Below are 20,095 nucleotides of genomic sequence, written 5' to 3' on the forward strand. Positions count from 1 at the left end.
GGGTGAGATCTGAGGTGACAGGTTGTTGTTGGTGACAATGGTGTTGTTGTTGGTGAACTTGTCTAGTTTCAACAGAAGGTCGGGATGTCCCAGTTTCGTCCTCTCCGTTTGTTGCTCAGCCTGCTGCTGCTGTTCCTGGAGGAGGCAGTGGATTTTGAACCAGTTGCTGCGACGGCCGTAGCGCGAGCCACTCTTGCTCATGCCCACCATGAGACACTTGCGGAGACGGCAGGACTTGCAGGAGGTGCGATTCTTCTTGTTGATGATGCACTCGTTGTTGTTCTTGCACTCCGAGATCGAGGGAAGGTTGTTGTAGGATCGGCCGAAGAAGGACTGGAACAGAAAAGATGGTGCGACAAAAATTAGTACCTATAGACCGCCCGGGGCAGACTTTATCCCAAACAGATGAGGTTTTCCTGGAATGGCTGGGTTTCACCTATCCTGTCTTCCTTCTCTCTTCCATTTCAGGACGATAAGACCTCTGCAGTTACAGTTCCCTCTATCAAACTTTTTTTTTTAATTTATTTAAGATGTTCGATAGAGGGAACTGTAACTGCTAAGGTCTTATCGTCCCGAAAGTGAAGAGAGAAGAAAGGACAAGATATAGGATAAAGTTATCGGCCGTTCCGAAAACGAACCCTATCCCTTCAGGATACCCGGGACGGATGGGAATCAAACCCACGCCCTAAATAGCGCTTACAAGGCAGACAAGCTACCAACCAAACTAACTAAGCTGGCCATCTTACTTACTTTCATTTCCGTAAAGTAATAAATCAACAAATTGATGTAACTAATACACAAAAAATAAGAACTTGTAAATCATGTGATTCGCTTCAACACAGTCCGGTGTGCGCCGGGCCCAGGATCTCGCGAAGCATATCTATTCCACTCAATCCACCACTGAACCGGTCTAAGTAATTGGTAAATAGGCCAATGTTATACTCATGTAGTAATGAACTTAGAGTACACTGGTTCTATTGTTTCATCACCAAGACGTATGATGATGACTCTATGAAGTAGAATTATATCATTTTTATTTACTTGTACTATAGGTACTATAAACTATACTAAGTTCTTTAAGTTTATTTACTTGTACCATAAACTATACTAAGTTCTTTAAGTAAGCTATTTAGCCATATCATTATGATTTGGACTGGGAGTCTCGTCTTTATTTGGACTCGAAGTCGAGTTGCCAGCCTTAGGTAGAGTAGTTAGCTTGGAGGGTAGCGGCCATGTAAACGCTAGGTCGCGGGTTAGATTCCAGCCCGGGGCGAATTTTATCCTCAACAGATAAGGGACGTTTTCGGAAAGGCTGGTTTTCTCCTATCCTGTCCTTCTCTTTTCGATTTCGGGGCTATAAGACTTCCGTTGTTACAATCCCCTCTAATATGAAAGGGCTGACCTCTGGGCAATACCATAGAATCATAGATAATACACCTAATTTCATTTTGACGAAATTCTGTTCATTTGTTCATATTGTTGATTTTTGTTGTCTTTTAAGAGGCATTACAAAAAGCCCTTGTTCAGTTCCATTTCTAAATAGTTTGCTAGTTAGCGGATACCTGCATCAATTTTATTAATTTCTGTCTCAAATCAAATTGTCTGAGATAGTTGCCAATGTAAACTCTCATTTGAATTAATTTGTCTCAAGAGCTAATAGCTAGTCTTCATTACAATTGGGAATAGGTGTCTGATGACTTCAAATAATAATTGGGTGTGTCTGATCATCATGTTTGTCCTAATTATTATGAATAGGGCAAGTACCTTAGAGTATCAATCAGCGAAGTCCATTAGAACGGTGTCTTCTAATAATCTGATCACTAAATTCTGTTTATAAATGTTCATTTGTTCATATTGTTAATTTTTGTTGTCTTTTAAGAGGCATTAGAAAAAGCCCTTGTTCAATTCCATTTCTAATTAGTTTGCTAGTTAGCGGATACCTGCATCAATTTTATTAATTTCTGTCTCAAATCAAATGGTCTGAGATAGTTGAGTGTTTTTTGAATTAATTTGTCTCAAGAGTTAATAGCTGCCTAGTCTTCATTACAATCGGGAATAGTTGTCTGATGACTTCAAATAATTGGGTGTGTCTGATCATCAGGTTTGTCCTAATTATTATGAATAGGGCAAGTACCTTAGAGTATCAATCAGCGAAGTCCATTAGAACGGTGTCTTCTAATAATCTGATCCCTTTTAATGAGCCCATTTCTGTCGTTTTCAAGTTTTTGCAATTAGAGGACGCGATTAATTTGTCAATGAGTCTGGCTCGAAGTGTCCACCTTAAAAGTCAGTCGAGCTTGTAATGTGAGGTGTGGTTCTTTTGATAGTTCATCAGTTGCGCTTACTTGGGTGATGTTTCAAAGTCATAGAGCAGGAAAAATGAGGACCAACGGAATTTTTCTTTTTCTTCTACACTTCTTTGTTGTTGAACTTAATAGAGTCATATTCCAGTCTACTGGAGTCATATTTTTTTTTCTCTTTTTTTTAATTTAAGCAAGGGTCTATTGTAATTTATTTTTGAAAACATTGTACCAAATACATGAGACCTTGCTTAGACTGCGGGAGTAAAGGGATTTTTTTTTCTCTCTTTTTTTAATTTAAGCAAGGGTCTATTGTAATAATTTATTTTTGAAAACATTGTACCAAATACATGAGACCTTGCTTAGACTGCGGGAGTAAAGGGACTTTTCAGTCTCATTCTGGCAGTATAAGCAGGGTATATTCTATTCTATTCTACTTAACTACCGAATTACTAACTTTTAGTAGTTAGACTGGAATCCCATTTTTTCGTGGTCAGGACCACCGAATAACTACCGAATTACTAACTTTTAGTAGTTAGACTGGAATCCCATTTTTTCGTGGTCAGGACCACCGAATCTTTTGCTGATGGGTTCATCATCTTTTGCTGCATTGATGTGCGTCCTAGCTTCTTTTGGTGATCTTCAAATGAGTTCAGTTTGAGTTCTTCAAAGAGCCTAATGTTCTAGGTGCGAGGTGCATACTGCATACAACTCGTTAAACACATTAGGGACATTTGGTCAATATCTTCTGGGCCCAGTTGGATCTTTGGGTAGTCCGTAGGGACCTTTTTTTCAATGAGCTTTTTTATTCATTCAACCGCGAGTTCTTCTGGATTTACAACTGGTTTCCTACCTGTGCAATACTGTGCATGTTCTTTCTCAATCGTCACTTGGCATTCAAGTTCAAGGTAGACCTGCTAGGGGACGCTAGTAGTACCGTTTCTCAATCATGACTGAACTTAGTTAGCTTGGAAGGTAACACGCTTGGTGTTAGGTTGCGGGTTCGATTCCCGCCCAGGACAAACTTTATAGGTTAGGTTAGGTTTGTTTGAATGCACTTTATCCTAAATAGAAAAGGTACGTTCTCGGAACGTCTGACTTTCTCCTATTCTGTCTTCCTTTGTCTTCGCTTTCGGGACGATAATACTTCCGTTAGTACAGAGAAAAATGGGGCAGAAGATGTTCCAAATGTCCTAGCCTCGAATTTGGGACGATAAAACGTCCGTTGTTAAAATTCCCTCATTGAAATCTCTTGGAAAGAAAAAAAGAATATAATAATAAATAATCGCGTTCCCCTACAAGTGCATTTCTGAAACAAAGATGTATGGACAAAATACCCAATTAGTGGTTGAGAGGAAGAGCTCCTCTGGGAGAACCTGGAATTTGAAAGAAGAAGAAGAAGAAGAAGAAGAAGAAGAAGAAGAAGAAGAAGAAGAAGAAGAAGAAGAAGAAGAAGAAGACATACAACTCAAACTTTAACAAAGAAATCCACAGTTTTTTGTAATAGATAACTAGCTAATTAATACCTAGATAGATATATATGTCTATTATAAATACCAGATAGGTAATAATACAATTAGATATAATAATATTTTAATAATAGACACCTCCTAGGAGAATTCACTTTGTTTCTCATTTAAATACTCCGATATCTAGTTATACATATTCCTTTTGTAGATATAGGTAGGTATATGTATCTCTATGTATCTACTATGATAAAAATATACTTAGAGGTAAATATATAAATATAGGTACATGAAAATAAGTAGTACCCATGTACTTGTACAAGAAGGTATAATATGCTTCTTATGCAATTTTTAAATTGTTCACTTTACTCGAATATGATTGTTAACTCTCCGCTGAAGAACACCGGTTTCAGCATTACGCATGCTTGAGTTTTCTGACCTTGACTCGCCGTATTCCTCGTTCGCGTTGCATAAACCACCGTTTCCACCGCATGTTAGAGAATAGAATGATTTATTTACATCCCCGTGGTAATGAAACCATGAGCGTGATTTTGAAAATTAAAATTTAATCATGAGAAAAAAAACGTGTAATTAATACTATTTTTACTACTACATACAAATCTAAGTTTTTTATGAAGACCAAAGTAGTGAACCGAATGAAAGAATCAGTGCCAGCAGGATGGTCAAGTTTTTTTTTTTTAGGTTTTAGTGAAAACTACGACTTTTACTGCCAAAGAGTCCACTGAGTAGCAGGTAATCCCTAGAAAAGAGTAGGTACTTACTCAGTCAGTGAGCCAGTCACTCACTCACTCACTCACCCACACTCACTCACATTTTTACACCCTACGTATAGGTAACACATTTACTCACTCATTTATCTACACCCCACGTAAAAACCACTCACTCACTCACTCACCCACCCACACTCACTCACATTTTTACACCCTACGTATAGGTAACACATTTACTCACTCATTTATCTACACCCCACGTAAAAACCACTCAGACTCACTCACTCACTCACCCACCCACATTTCTACACCCTATATATACATCGATCTTTTATTAGACGAACTGCTCAACTATTGAGTTGCCAATTGACACAGTATACTAAGTCAATTACTAAGTCAGACAGGTGAGTGATAGGTAGGTAACACATTTACTCACTCATTTACATCTCTACACTCCACGTATAACCCACTCACTCACAGTCACTCAATCACTTACTCACTCACTCACTCACTCACTCACTCACTCATCTATTCCACTCAATCCACCACTGAACCGGTCTAAGTAATTGGTAAATAGGCCAATGTTATACTCAGCCACTCACTCACCCACTCACTCACTCACTCACTCACCCACACTCACTCAAATTTTTACACCCTACGTATAGGTAACACATTTACTCACTCATTTATCTACACCCCACGTAAAAACCACTCACTCACTCACTCACTCACTCACTCACTCACTCACTCACTCACTCACTCACTCACTCAGCAACACATTTACTCACTCATTTATCTACACCCCACGTAAAAACCACTCACTCACTCAGCAACTCACTCACTCATCTATTCCACTCAATCCACCACTGAACCGGTCTAAGTAATTGGTAAATAGGCCAATGTTATACTCATGTAGTAATGAACTTAGAGTACACTGGTTCTATTGTTTCATCACCAAGACGTATGATGATGACTCTATGAAGTAGAATTATATCATTTTTATTTACTTGTACCATAAACTATACTAAGTTCTTTAAGTAAGCTATTTAGCCATATCATTATGATTTGGACTGGGAGTCTCGTCTTTATTTGGACTCGAAGTCGAGTTGCCAGCCTTAATTCGGTAGAGTAGTTAGCTTGTGGAGGGTAGCGGCCATGTAAACGCTAGGTCGCGGGTTAGATTCCAGCCCGGGGTGAATTTTATCCTCAACAGATAAGGGACGTTTTCGGAAAGGCTGGTTTTCTCTTATCCTGTCCTTCTCTTTTCGATTTCGGGGCTATAAGACTTCCGTTGTTACAATCCCCTCTAATATGAAAGGGCTGACCTCTGGGCAATGGCGGTCTGCTGGCTTTTCCAGGCTCCACTCAGGGTGGGTGAGATTAATGTTACGAGGAATTTGTCACCGGAGGGAGGATAAAACATAAAACCCCTGTCACTAAACCCTTAAAAGTTATACAGTGACGTAAATGCCCTATCAAACAAACAAACATAAAAACTATCTGGATAAAAGTTCCCGGTATTTTTCGCCTACTTTTCCGATCGAGCCAATCTCTCACCCAATTCCATCTCGGGTCACGAACCACGGACCATCTGATCTTTCATCAGACGGTTCAAGGTCGTCCGAATCAAGAAAAGTGAGGCAACCAGGAGGAAAGTAGCGTGACTGGATGGTAAACCAATCCAATCCGATACTGGCAGGATAAACAAGGTATATTCTATTCTATTCCAAACCGGAGCAAGTGGAACAATTGAGTCAAGGTCCATCCTCCCCCTGGAAGTCGGATGTCGGGAGCCGAACATTGGGCCGAAGAAGTGACGTCGGCGAACGAAGTAAGGTCTGAATTGCCAGCCTAGTTAGCGCGCCTGCCTTCTAAGCGCTAGGTCGCGGGCTCTATTCCCGCCCGGGGCAGACTTTATCCCAAACAGATGAGGTTTTCCTGGAACGGCTGGCTTTCAGCTAACTTGCCTTCCTTCTCTCTTCCATTTCAGGACGATAAGACCTCTGCAGTTACAGTTCCCTCTATCAAACTTTTTTTTTTAATTTATTTAAGATGTTCGATAGAGGGAACTGTAACTGCTAAGGTCTTATCGTCCCGAAAGTGAAGAGAGAAGAAAGGACAAGATATAGGATAAAGTTATCGGCCGTTCCGAAAACGAACCCTATCCCTTCAGGATACCCGGGACGGATGGGAATCAAACCCACGCCCTAAATAGCGCTTACAAGGCAGACAAGCTACCAACCAAACTAACTAAGCTGGCCATCTTACTTATTTTCATTTCCGTAAAGTAAAAAACCAACAAATTGATGTAATACACAAAAAATAAGAACTTGTAAATCATGTGATTCGCTTCAACACAGTCCGGTGTGCGCCGGGCCCAGGATCTCGCGAAGCATATCCCCTCTGGCGGGGAAATTGCACAACTTAGTTCCGATCCGCCGCTCCGGAACACGACAGGATATCATTCGGTGTGCGGAGTCACTCAGGTGAATCCGCCATGCGACTCGGCCAGAATCCTGAGCCTTGCGCTACTCTGTTTTTTTTTTTTTTTTTTTTTACTTTCCTTTTCCCATAGGAAGAAAAGAAAAACAGGAAAGTATAGTCAAAATGTTCACAGTCATTTTTGTACCAAAGCTCTGCATCTTGTCCTATCGTCCCGAAACGAAGAGAGGAGGAAGGATATGGCGAGAAGGCATGCCGTTCCGAGAAACGAACCTTATCCGTTCAGGTGAAAAAGATCGCCGGCAGACAAAACCAATTCGGTTCACCATACGGTTCACTCTGATATTTGACGCGGTTCATTGCCCCGGCCAGCCCGGACTTAAAGGGCGAGATTATGTTCAGATACTTAAGACAGGTAGGCTACTCCTATTAAAATGCAATTACGGTACCTATCTATTTCTCGTGCAGATTATAATTTTATTATCGGTGACCGATTCTATATTGCTTTTTGTTAGTTTGACTAATGAAGATTTTGCACACCAGTGTCGAGGAAGAATTGGGTGCGGAGGTATTGGGAGAAATTAACTACAAATTCAGTGGTGGAGAGAGATTGATGGTTAGTTTAATCCTAGATTCTATGGATCTATTTGTAGAATAGAATTGGGTAGAATCTTGAGAATCTGGTTTACTGGAAAAACGATTTTGTAATGAAAGTGGTTTGACAGAGGAAACTGCAAACTTTATGTCCCGTATAGAAGAGAAGAATGTCAGCTTGGAAGGTAGCGCGTCTGCCTTGCCATGCGCTAGTTCATGGGTTCAATTCCTGCCCGCGGCAAATTTTATCCTGAACGGATAATGTTCTCTCTTAGACTTTGGGACCATAAGACCTTAGTAGTTACAGTTCCCTCTATCAAACCTCTCAGAAAAAAGAGGAGTTTTCTTCTTACCTTGCATCCCTCACAGGTGAAAGCACCGAAATGGAACCCCGCAGCCGGCTCTCCGCACACTTTGCACGTCTGATTCATTCTGGGACCGGGAAACGAGGAGGGGTCAAAATTGAGCCGCGTTCCCCTAACAAGTGCATTTCTGAAACAAAGAATGTATGGACAAAATACCCAATTAGTGGGTTGGAGTGAAGAGCTCCTCCCAGGAAAACCCTGCAAAAAAAAAAAAAAAAAAAAAAAAAAAAAAAAAAAAAAAAAAAAAAAAAAAAAAACAGTGAATTGTGGACCTCTCTCCAACATCGATGGTGTAGTGGTTTGGTGCGGTAGACTTCAAACCTGTAGGTTGATGGTTCAAATCCAAATCGAACGTCTCTAATAATATATTATTCGTTCGATTGGAGCTTTGACATCTCCACTAAAATCAATTGAAATTCGACATCTCCACCATTTTCATATCATCGGAGTATTGGCATCTCCACTAATTATATTTTTCTTTCAGAAATTCTTTGTTCCAGCTTAACTCTCGAACGGTATGGCGGATTTTTATGAAATTTGGCAAACACGTTAAACACATTAGGGACATTCGGTCAATATCTTCTGGGCCTAGTTGGATCTTTGGGAAGTCCGCAGGGACCTTTTTTTTTCAATGAGCTTTTTTATTCATTCAACCGCGAGTTCTTCTGGATTTACAACTGGTTTCCTACCTGTGCATGTTCTTTCTCAATCGTCACTTGGTATTCAAGTTCAAGGTAGACCTGCTAGGGGACGCTAGTAGTACCGTTTCTCAATCATGACTGAACTTAGTTAGCTTTGAAGGTAACACGCTTGGTGCTAGGTTGTGGGTTCGATTCCCGCCCAGGACAAACTTTATCCTAAATAGAAAAGGTACGTTCTCGGAACGGCCGGCTTTCTCCTATTCTGTCCTCCTTTGTCTTCGCTTTCGGGACGATAATACTTCCGTTTGTACAGAGAAAAATGGGGCAGAAGATGTTCCAAATGTCCTAGCCTCAAGGTACCGTTTCTCAATCATGACTGATTGACTGAACTTAGTTAGCTTTTGGAAGGTAACACGCTTGGTCCTAGGTTGCGGGTTCGATTTCCGCCCAGGACAAACTTTATCCTAAATAGAAAAGGTACGTTCTCGGAACGGCCGGCTTTCTCCTATTCTGTTCTCCTTTGTCTTCGCTTTCGGGACGATAATACTTCCGTTTGTACAGAGAAAAATGGGGCAGAAGATGTTCCAAATGTCCTAGCCTCAAATTTGGGACGATAAAACGTCCGTTGTTAAAATCCCCTCATTGAAATCTCTTGGAAAGAAAAAAAGAATATAATAATAAATAAAAATAAATAAATGTAACCTGGTTAAAAATAAATAACCTGGTTTAAAGAAGTTAAGGCGGATTTAAAAGAAATGAAAATCGACGAAAGAGACATAGAAAACAGAGCTGTATTCAAACAAAAAGTAGACGCATTCATAGGATTCACAGAAAGAAGAAAGAAAGCAGGAGGAGCAGCATGGACAGAGGAGAGACGAAAACAACACCGAGAGCGCATGAAAATCTATTGGATCCAGAGAAAGGAACAGAATAGGAATAGAAATAGAAGATAGTGCTATCATGTATTTGATTTTCGTAGTCCCTAGTTGGCCAAATTCGAAAATAAATAAATAAATAAATAAATAGGTACATTGTTTATTCTGCTAAGAGGTCCATGCTAGTCAACATCCTAATAATTACCTTACCCTCATAAAGACTGCTAATTGTCCTAATGCTTCTTCTGATATATGCAAATTAAAAACAACCTAAATAAATAAATAGGTACATTGTTTATTGTGTTAAGAGGTCCATGGTAGTCAACATCCTAATAATTACCTTACCCTCATAAAGACTGCTAATTGTCCTAATGCTTCTTCTGATATATGCAAATTAAGAGCAACCCATCTGATCCGATTATTGTAAAACTAGCTTCTATAAAAATGAATAAATAAGTAAATAAATGAAAAAGATAGTTTCTACTTGGCTTCTATTGAAATTAAAATTAGAAGATCTTGGCTACTATGGAAATAAAAACTAATGTGCTCTTTTTATTGGCGACCACTTCTTTTTATTGGCCACTAATTTCCCTCGAATGTCACTTGGATTACCTTCTTTTCCAATGGTAGCACTCTGCAGTCTTTGTACGTTATCTTAAGCTGATACTTCAACAGAATTCCTGCAAAGTATCGTCAGTGGAAAAACGGAACATCGTAGGTCAGCTATTTTTCCTGCTTGTATTTTAGCTTCCTTTAAGCACCAGGTTGCGGGTTCGATTCCCAACCGGGGCTGATTTTATCCTAAACAGATTTTCTTTCTCGGAACGGCTGGTTTTTTCCTATCCTGTCTTCCTTTTCTCTTCGATTTCAGGACGATAAGACCCTAGCAATTACAGTTCCCTCTATCAAACCCCTTAAAAAAAAAAGTACTCCGTCTATGATTCGAAAAGCCATTTCGCTCCTGAACGGACGATTTGCCAGCTGCTGTAGGTATAAAAATCGGTCTTATCTAATCCAAGCTCTAATCTAATTTAAGTTGCAGAACTTAAACGACCTCTCTATCGTCCTATTAGACTTAAATTCAAGATATTATCCACATCGACACAAGTATCTGAGAATCTCCTACTTATGCAATCACGAAGTCTGCTAATTTATGCATGAGGCGCTCAAATTTTTGCCAATTTTGTAGCCAATCTTTGAATCTTCCCTATCTATACACAATCACACATATCTATTTAAGGCTATTTCTTCGTTTTTTTGATTATCTGTTTCTATATTAATTTTTATGACACCCAGACTAGGGTTAGACAGGTCAAGACGGTCTGTAGTCTCCAAGTTCGAGAATTTATGAACCCTGGTTATGGCCTGGCCCAAGTGAGTTTAAAGGTTTAAACTCGGTTTAAGTTTCAATATCGGTTTAAGCAATCTGATTATTTGTGTTAAGAGCCTTTTCACAACTTCTGTGGATATCACAGCATTACTAAATGCTGCCTTTGCAATCAATTTCCATGATTCAATAATCTTTTTATATTTGTAATGCTGCCACTGGTCGCTGCACTCGCTGCTCGATTAAAGTATCTACTCAATTGTCCTCACGAGGCTGAGTGCACCACGAACTCCCAGCGCAGAGCCGTAAAAACTTCTACCCCGCCGGGAATCGAACCCGGGACCTCAGACGTGCAAGCCTTGTGTGATATCCACTCGACCACAGTGGTATATTTACAATATTTAAATTTGGTTTATATCTGCAAGGGTCTCAATTAAGATCTGATTTCAATTTATTTTATATCTTAATGTCCATTTGAATTGCAGTTGGCTCAGAAATTGTAGTTTACAATTTTCTCATTTTTTGATAAGTACATAGGTAATTGGTAGGTAAAATTAGTTCTCTTTTTCTCTTTTGTACCTCTAAGCCAACATTCTCTCCTCCTCATTCGCTCTCGGAACGGCTGGCTTTCTCCTATCCTGTCTTACATCCCTCTTCGATTTCGGAACGATAAGACCTTAGCAGTTACAGTTACCTTTATCAAACCTCTTTTTTTAAAAGCTAGGATCAACAAATTGTCGAAAATCGGAATATTATATAACACCTACTAAGGTAACTCACCTATAACCACACCTAATACCTAATAACAAAAAAATAGCTCATCTAATAATAACGAGGTCTTTGCTACCCAAATAGAAGAGATTTTTTTTTTGTTACAGGTCTTTTGTTGTTCAGAATGAATGAACCTTTCTTCTAGGCAAAAAAGGTCTCAAAGGTCACTCAAATTATAATCTAGTTTAACAAGTTCTTGTGGTTTTTTTTTATCCTGTTTTGGGGCACTACTCGATAATTTGGGCCTAATTAGGCCACACACCTGGTGGGTATGTTTTGCTAACTGTTTGGGTTTTGGGAGTGCAGTGTTTCCTAAAATTGGTATACTTGGATTTTTTCGAGGTTTGATAGAGTGTCCTGTAACTGCTGAGGTCTTATCGTCCCGAAAGCTAAAAGAGAAGATATACAGGATAGAAGAAAGCCAGCTGTTCCGAAAAAGTTCATTCGAAGAACAAAATGTAGATTTGCAAAAGCTATTCACAAATCATACCGAACGTGTATGGGACGAGCACTTACACACAAAAGTTCCTAACGTACCAATAATCGTATATGTTACAATGTACAACGTATAGGTTACAATCTACATTGATATTACCATACACACACTGGTCTCGGGTTATTATAATTCATACGATTATTTGAAATAGAGTTATAAATTTTCTAACGGTTTGGGTTTTGGGAGTGCAGTGATTCCTAAAACTGATATGCTTGGATTTTTTCGAGGTTTGATAGAGGGAACTGTAACTGCTGAGGTCTTATCGTCCCGAAAGCTAAAAGAGAAGATATACAGGATAGAAGAAAGCCAGCTGTTCCGAAAAAGTTCAAGATAAAATCCGCCCCGGGCGGGAATCGAACCCGCGACCTGGCGTATGCTTGGATTGATGGTCGAGTTTTGCCCTCTGGAAAGATGTTTAAAATGTAGTTTTGGGAGCAATATTTCTTACTAATGGACTCTGCGGATTTTCAAATGAAAGGCCCCATTTGACTTGAAACTTTCCAATTTTCAAAAGGGAAAAAATGAGAAGAAATTTGGTACATCCACTAATTTTATTCTGCTTCATTATTTCCTATTCAGACAAAAATGGTGGATGTGTCCCCATCACTTTGTTTATCTAGCGGAGTTTGAGTTCAAATCTAGATGAACAATAAAAAAAATTGTTAATCCAGCAAAAAAAAAAAAAAAAAAAAAAAAAAAAAAAAAAAAAAAAAAAAGAAAAAAAAGCGTAAAAAAACACACAGTAGCTAAATACTTACTTGTTAATCTCATTTACTCACTCATTAATCTCATTATTTTTTTATTCGTAATTTCTAGGTAAACACCAGGCTATTTTCGTATCGAAATCGCTTTTTTTTCGTCCCAGATTGAAGCTTAAACAAGGGAATCCCTTAGCTAATCCCAAACCTTTGTAAATATCTAACGAGCAGAAAATTATCTTCCTTTTATTTCCTTTAGAATAATGGGACAAAAAATAGTAAAAAAATCTGGTGTGAACATCACACGACTTTCCTTATCCTATTGAATGATGCTTATTTGAGTGTTCTTTTACCCTAACTTTTACTTTTGACTTTTCTTTAGGAGGTTGTCCAGAGCTAATTAGTTCTGTTAACGAAATGTACCTAGTCTGGCTGGGGGGGACGTTAAACAGGGAGTAGACCAGCTTAGTCTGGCTAAAGAACTTTAAAGAGGGAGTATAACAGCCTGAATTTCAATTGCTAAAGAAAAAGAAAAGCTTGAGTGCGAAGGGCACCCGCTCGTAAAATTTGTAGCCAAAACCAAATGTCAGCCCAAAGCAATCACCTAGGGCTGGTTGAGAGGCTGACAAAAAGTGCCGACCCCGTCTGAACACTGGAACAGGCGAAGAAAAAGAAGAAGACCAAAGAAATGTACTAAGTGGTGAAGTGGTTAAAACGATGGCCTCTGATCCACTTAATTAATACCTTATAATGACATTATTAGAGCTCTTGCCTAATACTAAATGCATTGTCCTAAGTCCTCCTAATTGTCCAGGGAGCATAATGCGATTTTGGTTTCCAGGTTGATTGACCTTCTATTACCAGGAAACTCTGTGGATTTCATCTGGTCCCTCGATTTTCTAATTGCATTATAATATGTTTTGATTTTTTCGCATGAGTTTAATTGGTCGAGTGACCTTATTTCAAAACATCGATGTCGATGTCCCAACCCTACTTTACACACGGATTGGTTTGATTGTTACACACGGGTTTAATTCTTTGATTGGTTGGATGTAACCTGGTCCAATATTCTGCTTAATTAGTTAATTTCCGAATATTTATCTCCACTACAATGTATGTTAAATCAAAGCCTGACAGATAAACAAGAGGTCAGACCGTTTGCTAATGAGTTTCTAGAGAAACCTCTATCAGACAGTCTGACGATATTTATGTAGTTTATGACTTTCGGAGGATGCCTCTTCGAAAAATTTGAATTACGGGCGGCAGAGACCGAAATAATTTGGACCGTGTGTTGATTTCGGCAGACTCCAATTTTGGCTTTTCTTTAGGAGGTTGTCCAGAGTTAATTAGTTCTGTTAACGAAATGTACCTAGTCTGGCTGGGGGGACATTAAACAGGGAGTAGACCAGCTTAGTCTGGCTAAAGAACTTTAAAGAGGGAGTATAACAGCCTGAATTTCAATAGCTAAAGAAAAAGAAAAGCTTGAGTGCGAAGGGCACCCGCTCGTAAAATTTGTAGCCAAAACCAAATGTCAGCCCAAAGCAATCACCTAGGGCTGGTTGAGAGGCTGACAAAAAGCGCCGACCCCGTCTGAACACTGGAACAGGCGAAGAAAAAGAAGAAGACCAAAGAAATGTACTAAGTGGTGAAGTGTTTAAAACGATGGCCTCTGATCCACTTAATTAATACCTTATAATGACATTATTAGAGCTCTTGCCTAATACTAAATGCATTGTCCTAAGTAGTGGTTAAAACGATGGCCTCTGATCCACTTAATTAATACCTTATAATGACATTATTAGAGCTCTTGCCTAATACTAAATGCATTGTCCTAAGTCCTCCTAATTGTCCAGGGAGCATAATGCGATTTTTGGTTTCCAGGTTGATTGACCTTCTATTACCAGGAAACTCTGGATTTCATCTGGTCCCTCGATTTTCTAATTGCATTATAATATGAGGGTAACAACTAATCAGTAATACTAAGGCAAGTTTCTGGAAAACAAACTTTTTTAAATTATTAAAGGCCGTCAACAGAAGATAGAGCAATTTATCTGACTTCTCTCTAAGCTTTCCGGGAGATAATTACAGAAATGAAATCCTAAACAGGTTTGTAATCCAAAATGGTAATTGCTGCTGGAAAAATTGCCAGCCCAAACTAAAGAAATATGAATGTTGCTAGAAAAGTTGTCAGCACAAACTCTGACAGTGATTGTCACTGCTAGAAAAGTTGTAATTACAGAAATGAAATCCTAAACAGGTTTGTAATCCAAAATGGTAATGCTGCTGGAAAAATTGCCAGCCCAAACTAAAGAAATAAGAATGTTGCTAGAAAAGTTGTCAGCACAAACTCTGACAGTGATTGTCACTGCTAGAAAAGTTGTCAAAATGACAATACTGCTAGTTGCCAGCCCAAACTAAAGAAATAAGAATGTTGCTAGAAAGGTTGTCAGCACAAACTCTGACAGTGATTGTCACTGCTAGAAAAGTTGTCAAAATGACAATACTGCTAGAAAAGCTGTCAGCCCAAACACCAAAAATGACAATACTGCTAGAAAAGATGTCCGCCGAAACTGCAAAAGCAACAATGCTGCTATTCAAATATGAGAGAGCAGACCTCGAAGAACAAAATGTAGATTTGCAAAAGCTAATCACAAATCATACCGAACGTGTATGGGACGAGCATTCACACACAAAAGTTCCTAACGTACCAATAATCGTATATGTTACAATGTACAACATATATGTTACAATCTACATTGATATTACCATACACACACTGGTCTCGGGTTATTATAATTCATACGATTATTTGAAATAGAGTTATAAATTTTTTCGAAGAACAAAATGTAGATTTGCAAAAGCTAATCACAAATCATACCGAACGTGTATGGGACGAGCACTCACACACAAAAGTTCCTAACGTACCAATAATCGTATATGTTACAATGTACAACGTATATGTTACAATCTACATTGATATTACCATACACACACTGGTCTCGGGTTTATAATTCATACGATTATTTGAAATAGAGTTATAAATTTTAAACTTATTAAGGGCGGTTCCAAACGAATGGTATATGTGTTTCTGAGAGCACCAGATGAATATGATATTCTGTTAACCTGCTCGCTGATCTTATAATCTGTTATCTCGCTGGGACTTATACGGGGTGACTTGCGAATTGGGTTCAGATTATGATGAGGTCGAACGCTTCGGAACAATCGATCAATATGATAACTCCTGTGGATGTTACCTATAATGCCAAGCGATTTGGATCCAGAAAGGAATTTTAATTGTCTTGAGAATACTTGAATACGTGTCGCAAATGTCTTTTCTCGCTTAGTAGATACACCTCGATAAATTGAACTCGAACCACCAACTTCCAGATGCCAAGTCCACTGCTAAAACTCTAACAGGACTTGTTAGAGTTATTTCCATAACAAACAAGGGATGATGTGTATTACCTACATGAAGAATTTGAAAGATACGGAGATCAGCATAGCAGAAGACTTGACCAAGAAGAAATACTACTGAGAGAATACCAGAAATATTTAATCATTTGGTGCACAGGATCAATTTACAGGAAGAGCTTCTGACCTTTACACTAGGGTTGGGACATCGAGACGAAAACATCGATGTTCGATACATCGATGTTTTTAAACTTCGATATATCGAGTATCCGATGTATTTGTTACACACGGGTTTATATCTTTGATTGGTTGGATGTAACCTGGTCCAATATTCTGCTTAATTAGTCAATTTCCGAATATTTATCTCCACTACAATGTATGTTAAATCAAAGCCTGACAGATGTTTGCTTGTTACACACGGGTTTAATTCTTTGATTGGTTTGATGTAACCTGGTCCAATATTCTGCTTAATTAGTCAATTTCCGAATATTTATCTCCACTACAATGTATGTTAAATCAAAGCCTGACAGATAAACAAAAGGTCAGACCGTTTGCTAATGAGTTTCTAGAGAAACCTCTATCAGACAGTCTGACGATATTTACCTATGTAGTTTATGACTTTCGGAGGATGCCTCTTCGAAAAATTTGAATTTCGGGCGGCAGAGACCGAAATAATTTGGACCGTGTGTTGACAAGTCCAAATCAAAAGACAGCACGTCATGCCAAAGCTTCTCTTATATTTTTTAAGCACATCACAAAAAAAAAAAAATATTTTAAATTTTTGCGCTTCACCTGGAGGTTGAGCCACACTGGACATGTTACAACGAGTAAATCAAATAGGCAGGTATAGGTACATAGCATTTCAAATCAAATAAATAAAGCACCATAGTATGAGCCACCCAGTATGAATTAACACAAAACAATTACACAGACATGAACAAACAAATCATAAATTATTGTTTATAAATATTCGTTTCTCAATTTGACACTCGAGGTTCAGCCCAGAAATTATTGAGAGATTATCATCGACGAAAAATAGAAATTAATAATTTCTTCTTCTTCTTCTTCTTCTTCTTCTTCTTCTTCTGCGTCTTCTTCTTCTTCTTCTCCTCCTTTCTCTTCTTCTGCTTCTTCTTCTTCTTCCTTCTTCTTCTTGTCCATCTTGCTCTTCTTCAAGATTATCTAGCTCTTCAACCCCATCTTCATTTCGTTCTTCAACAATTCTCCTTCTTCTCCTTCACTTACATTTTCTTCATCTAATTCTTCATTTATTCCTTTGACTATTTCGTCTAACGCCCTTCTTCTCCATTTTGTTCCTCAATTGATTATTCATGTTCTCTTCTATTAATTTGTTCTACTCCTTCTACGTCTCCTTTCTTCACTTTTGATTAGCTCTTTGCCTCCGTCTTCTTCGTTTTTTACTTTCCTTATCCTATAGGAAGGAAAGTAATGTAATCGGGTCAAAATTTCGATGGTCAGTTTTTAGTGCCAAAACACGATTTGTTCTACTCCTTCTACCTTCTACGTCTCCTTTCTTCACTTTTGATTAGCTCTTTGCCTCCGTCTTCTTCGTTTTTACTTTCTATTACTACAGTATAGCGGAGCTATACTAGTAATGAAAGTATTGCAATCGGTCCAAATTTTCAATGACAAAAAGTGCCGACCCCGTCTGAACACTGGAACAGGCGAAGAAAAAGAAGAAGACCAAAGAAATGTACTAAGTGGTGAAGTGGTTAAAACGATGGCCTCTGATCCACTTAATTAATACCTTATAATGACATTATTAGAGCTCTTGCCTAATACTAAATGCATTGTCCTAAGTCCTCCTAATTGTCCAGGGAGCATAATGCGATTTTGGTTTCCAGGTTGATTGACCTTCTATTACCAGGAAACTCTGGATTTCATCTGGTCCCTCGATTTTCTAATTGCATTATAATATGTGAATACCGCCAAGCGCAGCAACCATCTCAACCAAACATTTTGTGTTGCATCCTTGTCACATTTGTGAACTACAAACCAAATTTCAAGTCTCTAGCTTATACCGTTCCCGAGATATTGTTAAATTACACCGAAAACCGCCAAAAAGCGGTAAATCGCCAACTGTTGCACCGGTCTTAACCAAAAGTTTCGTGTCGCATCCTTGTCACATTTGACAGCTACATACCAAATTTCAGTGACCTTATTAGAGCAATCATTGCTCCTAATAGGTACACGTACAGGGTGTGCCAAAAATTCCTGTTATGGTGGTGACGAATCGACGGCCATTACCGGCCTTAGGCCAGCCACTCACTATCAGGTAGACCTGACAGGTACACCTGACCAGGTCTACCTGTTAGTGTGTGTGCTCATGAGGTATCAGGCAGACCTGACAGACGGACCTTTTCAGCCGTACCTGTCAGGTCTACCTGATAGTGTGTGTGCTCATCAGGTGTTAGGTCTACCTGATCAGGTGTACCTGTCAAGTTTACCTGATAGTGAGAGGCTGGCCAAAGTTTAATGGAAACTTCTGGCACACACGGTAGTTTCGGTGATGTAATGATGTGGATGTGAAAGAAATCTGTGGGAAAAATTGGCAAAACAAACAGTGAAAATGGCCGAGATTATTTTTGGGTGATTTTCAAGTACGATGGATAGACGAATGACTCATTAACCTTGGGGTCTGCTTTTCAGTTACCTCCGGGACTTTTCTGTCCTATCCTGCAGGATAAACAAGGTATATTCTATTCTATTCTCCCGATGAATCTCTAGAAATCCGGACTGTCCCAGCACGCAGACCACTCCACACTCCCCGTAAACCCCAAGACGACGATGGATAGACGAATGACTCAATAACCTTCGGGTCTGCTTTTCAGTTACCTCCGGGACTTTTCAGTCCTATCCTGCAGGATAAACAGGGTATATTCTATTCTATTCTATTCTCCCGATGAATCTCTAGAAATCCGGACTGTCCCAGCACGCAGACCACTCCACACTCCCCGTAAACCCCAAGACGTTCTATTCTATTCTCCCGATGAATCTCTAGAAATCCGGACTGTCCCAGCACGAAGACCACTCCACACTCCCCGTAAACCCCAAGACCCCGTGCGATTCTCCAAGACAACTTTCACAACACAATTAGCAATAAAATTTAGTATTTACTTAACACAGATAGGTAAATAAACTGATGTTAGTGCTGCAGCACCGTACGTAGGCTACGCCTGGTCAAACAATATTGGCCGAGCATCACATACTTGGGAGCATCTTCGTAATAATCTCATCAAATAAACTGATGTTAGCGCTGCAGCACCGTACGTAGGCTACGCCTGGTCAAACAATATTGGCCGAGCATCACATACTTGGGAGCATCTTCGTAATAATCTCATCACCGTCGAACCTGGATAAAAGAAACCCTCTCTCATACAGAGGTGAGTAATGTACCTACTTACAAGCATGGTGGTGAATGGCAGGAGAAGATAATATATGATGAAACACTGTCATGCGACAAAAAGATGAAATATTGTCATTTATGACAAAACTTCGATTGTACCTTTGAAGAGGCACCACCTTGGCGTAGCTTAACACAGGTGATGCTAAAACCACAGCTTAAGCGCTTAGTCTCGGTGGAAGCTGGAAGGTAACTACTAAGCGAAGTTAACGTCAGAGGCGTTCTCTAACATCTAACCCTTAAAGCCTATATTATGTGGTCTATTTTTCAAATAAATTAGGATTAAATTCCATGCCTCGGTTGGGATTGAACCCGCGAAAGGTATGGTTTTTCCAAACGGCCAATTTTATGTGGTCTATTTTTCAAATAAATTAGGATTAAATTCCATGCCTCGGTTGGGATTGAACCCGCGAAAGGTATGGTTCCAGGCAAGCAATAAAAGAAACCCTCTCTCATACAGAGGTGAGTAATGTACATACTTACAAGCATGGTGGTGAATGGCAGGAGAAGATATGATGAAACACTGTCATGCGACAAAAAGATGAAATATTGTC

General features: G+C 39.2%; 1 protein-coding gene across 1 annotated transcript in view; it reads right to left on the reverse strand.

Moving 5' to 3' along the window:
• The window catches only part of LOC103519305 (knirps-related protein-like), an 8,620-nt gene extending 626 nt beyond the window's left edge, over positions 1-7,994 (reverse strand). Inside the window, exons 1-2 of the mRNA XM_008484385.2 lie at positions 7,887-7,994; positions 20-333 (exon numbers count right to left, since the gene is read on the reverse strand). Of these exons, the coding sequence (XP_008482607.1) occupies positions 20-333; positions 7,887-7,964 (392 nt within the window). The 5' untranslated portion in view covers positions 7,965-7,994. The remainder of the gene's footprint in view (positions 1-19; positions 334-7,886) is intronic.
• Positions 7,995-20,095: the final 12,101 nt, after the last annotated feature.

Source organism: Diaphorina citri, unplaced genomic scaffold (assembly GCF_000475195.1).
Source record: "Diaphorina citri unplaced genomic scaffold, Diaci psyllid genome assembly version 1.1 scaffold2657, whole genome shotgun sequence".
Classification (NCBI taxonomy): domain Eukaryota; kingdom Metazoa; phylum Arthropoda; class Insecta; order Hemiptera; family Psyllidae; genus Diaphorina; species Diaphorina citri.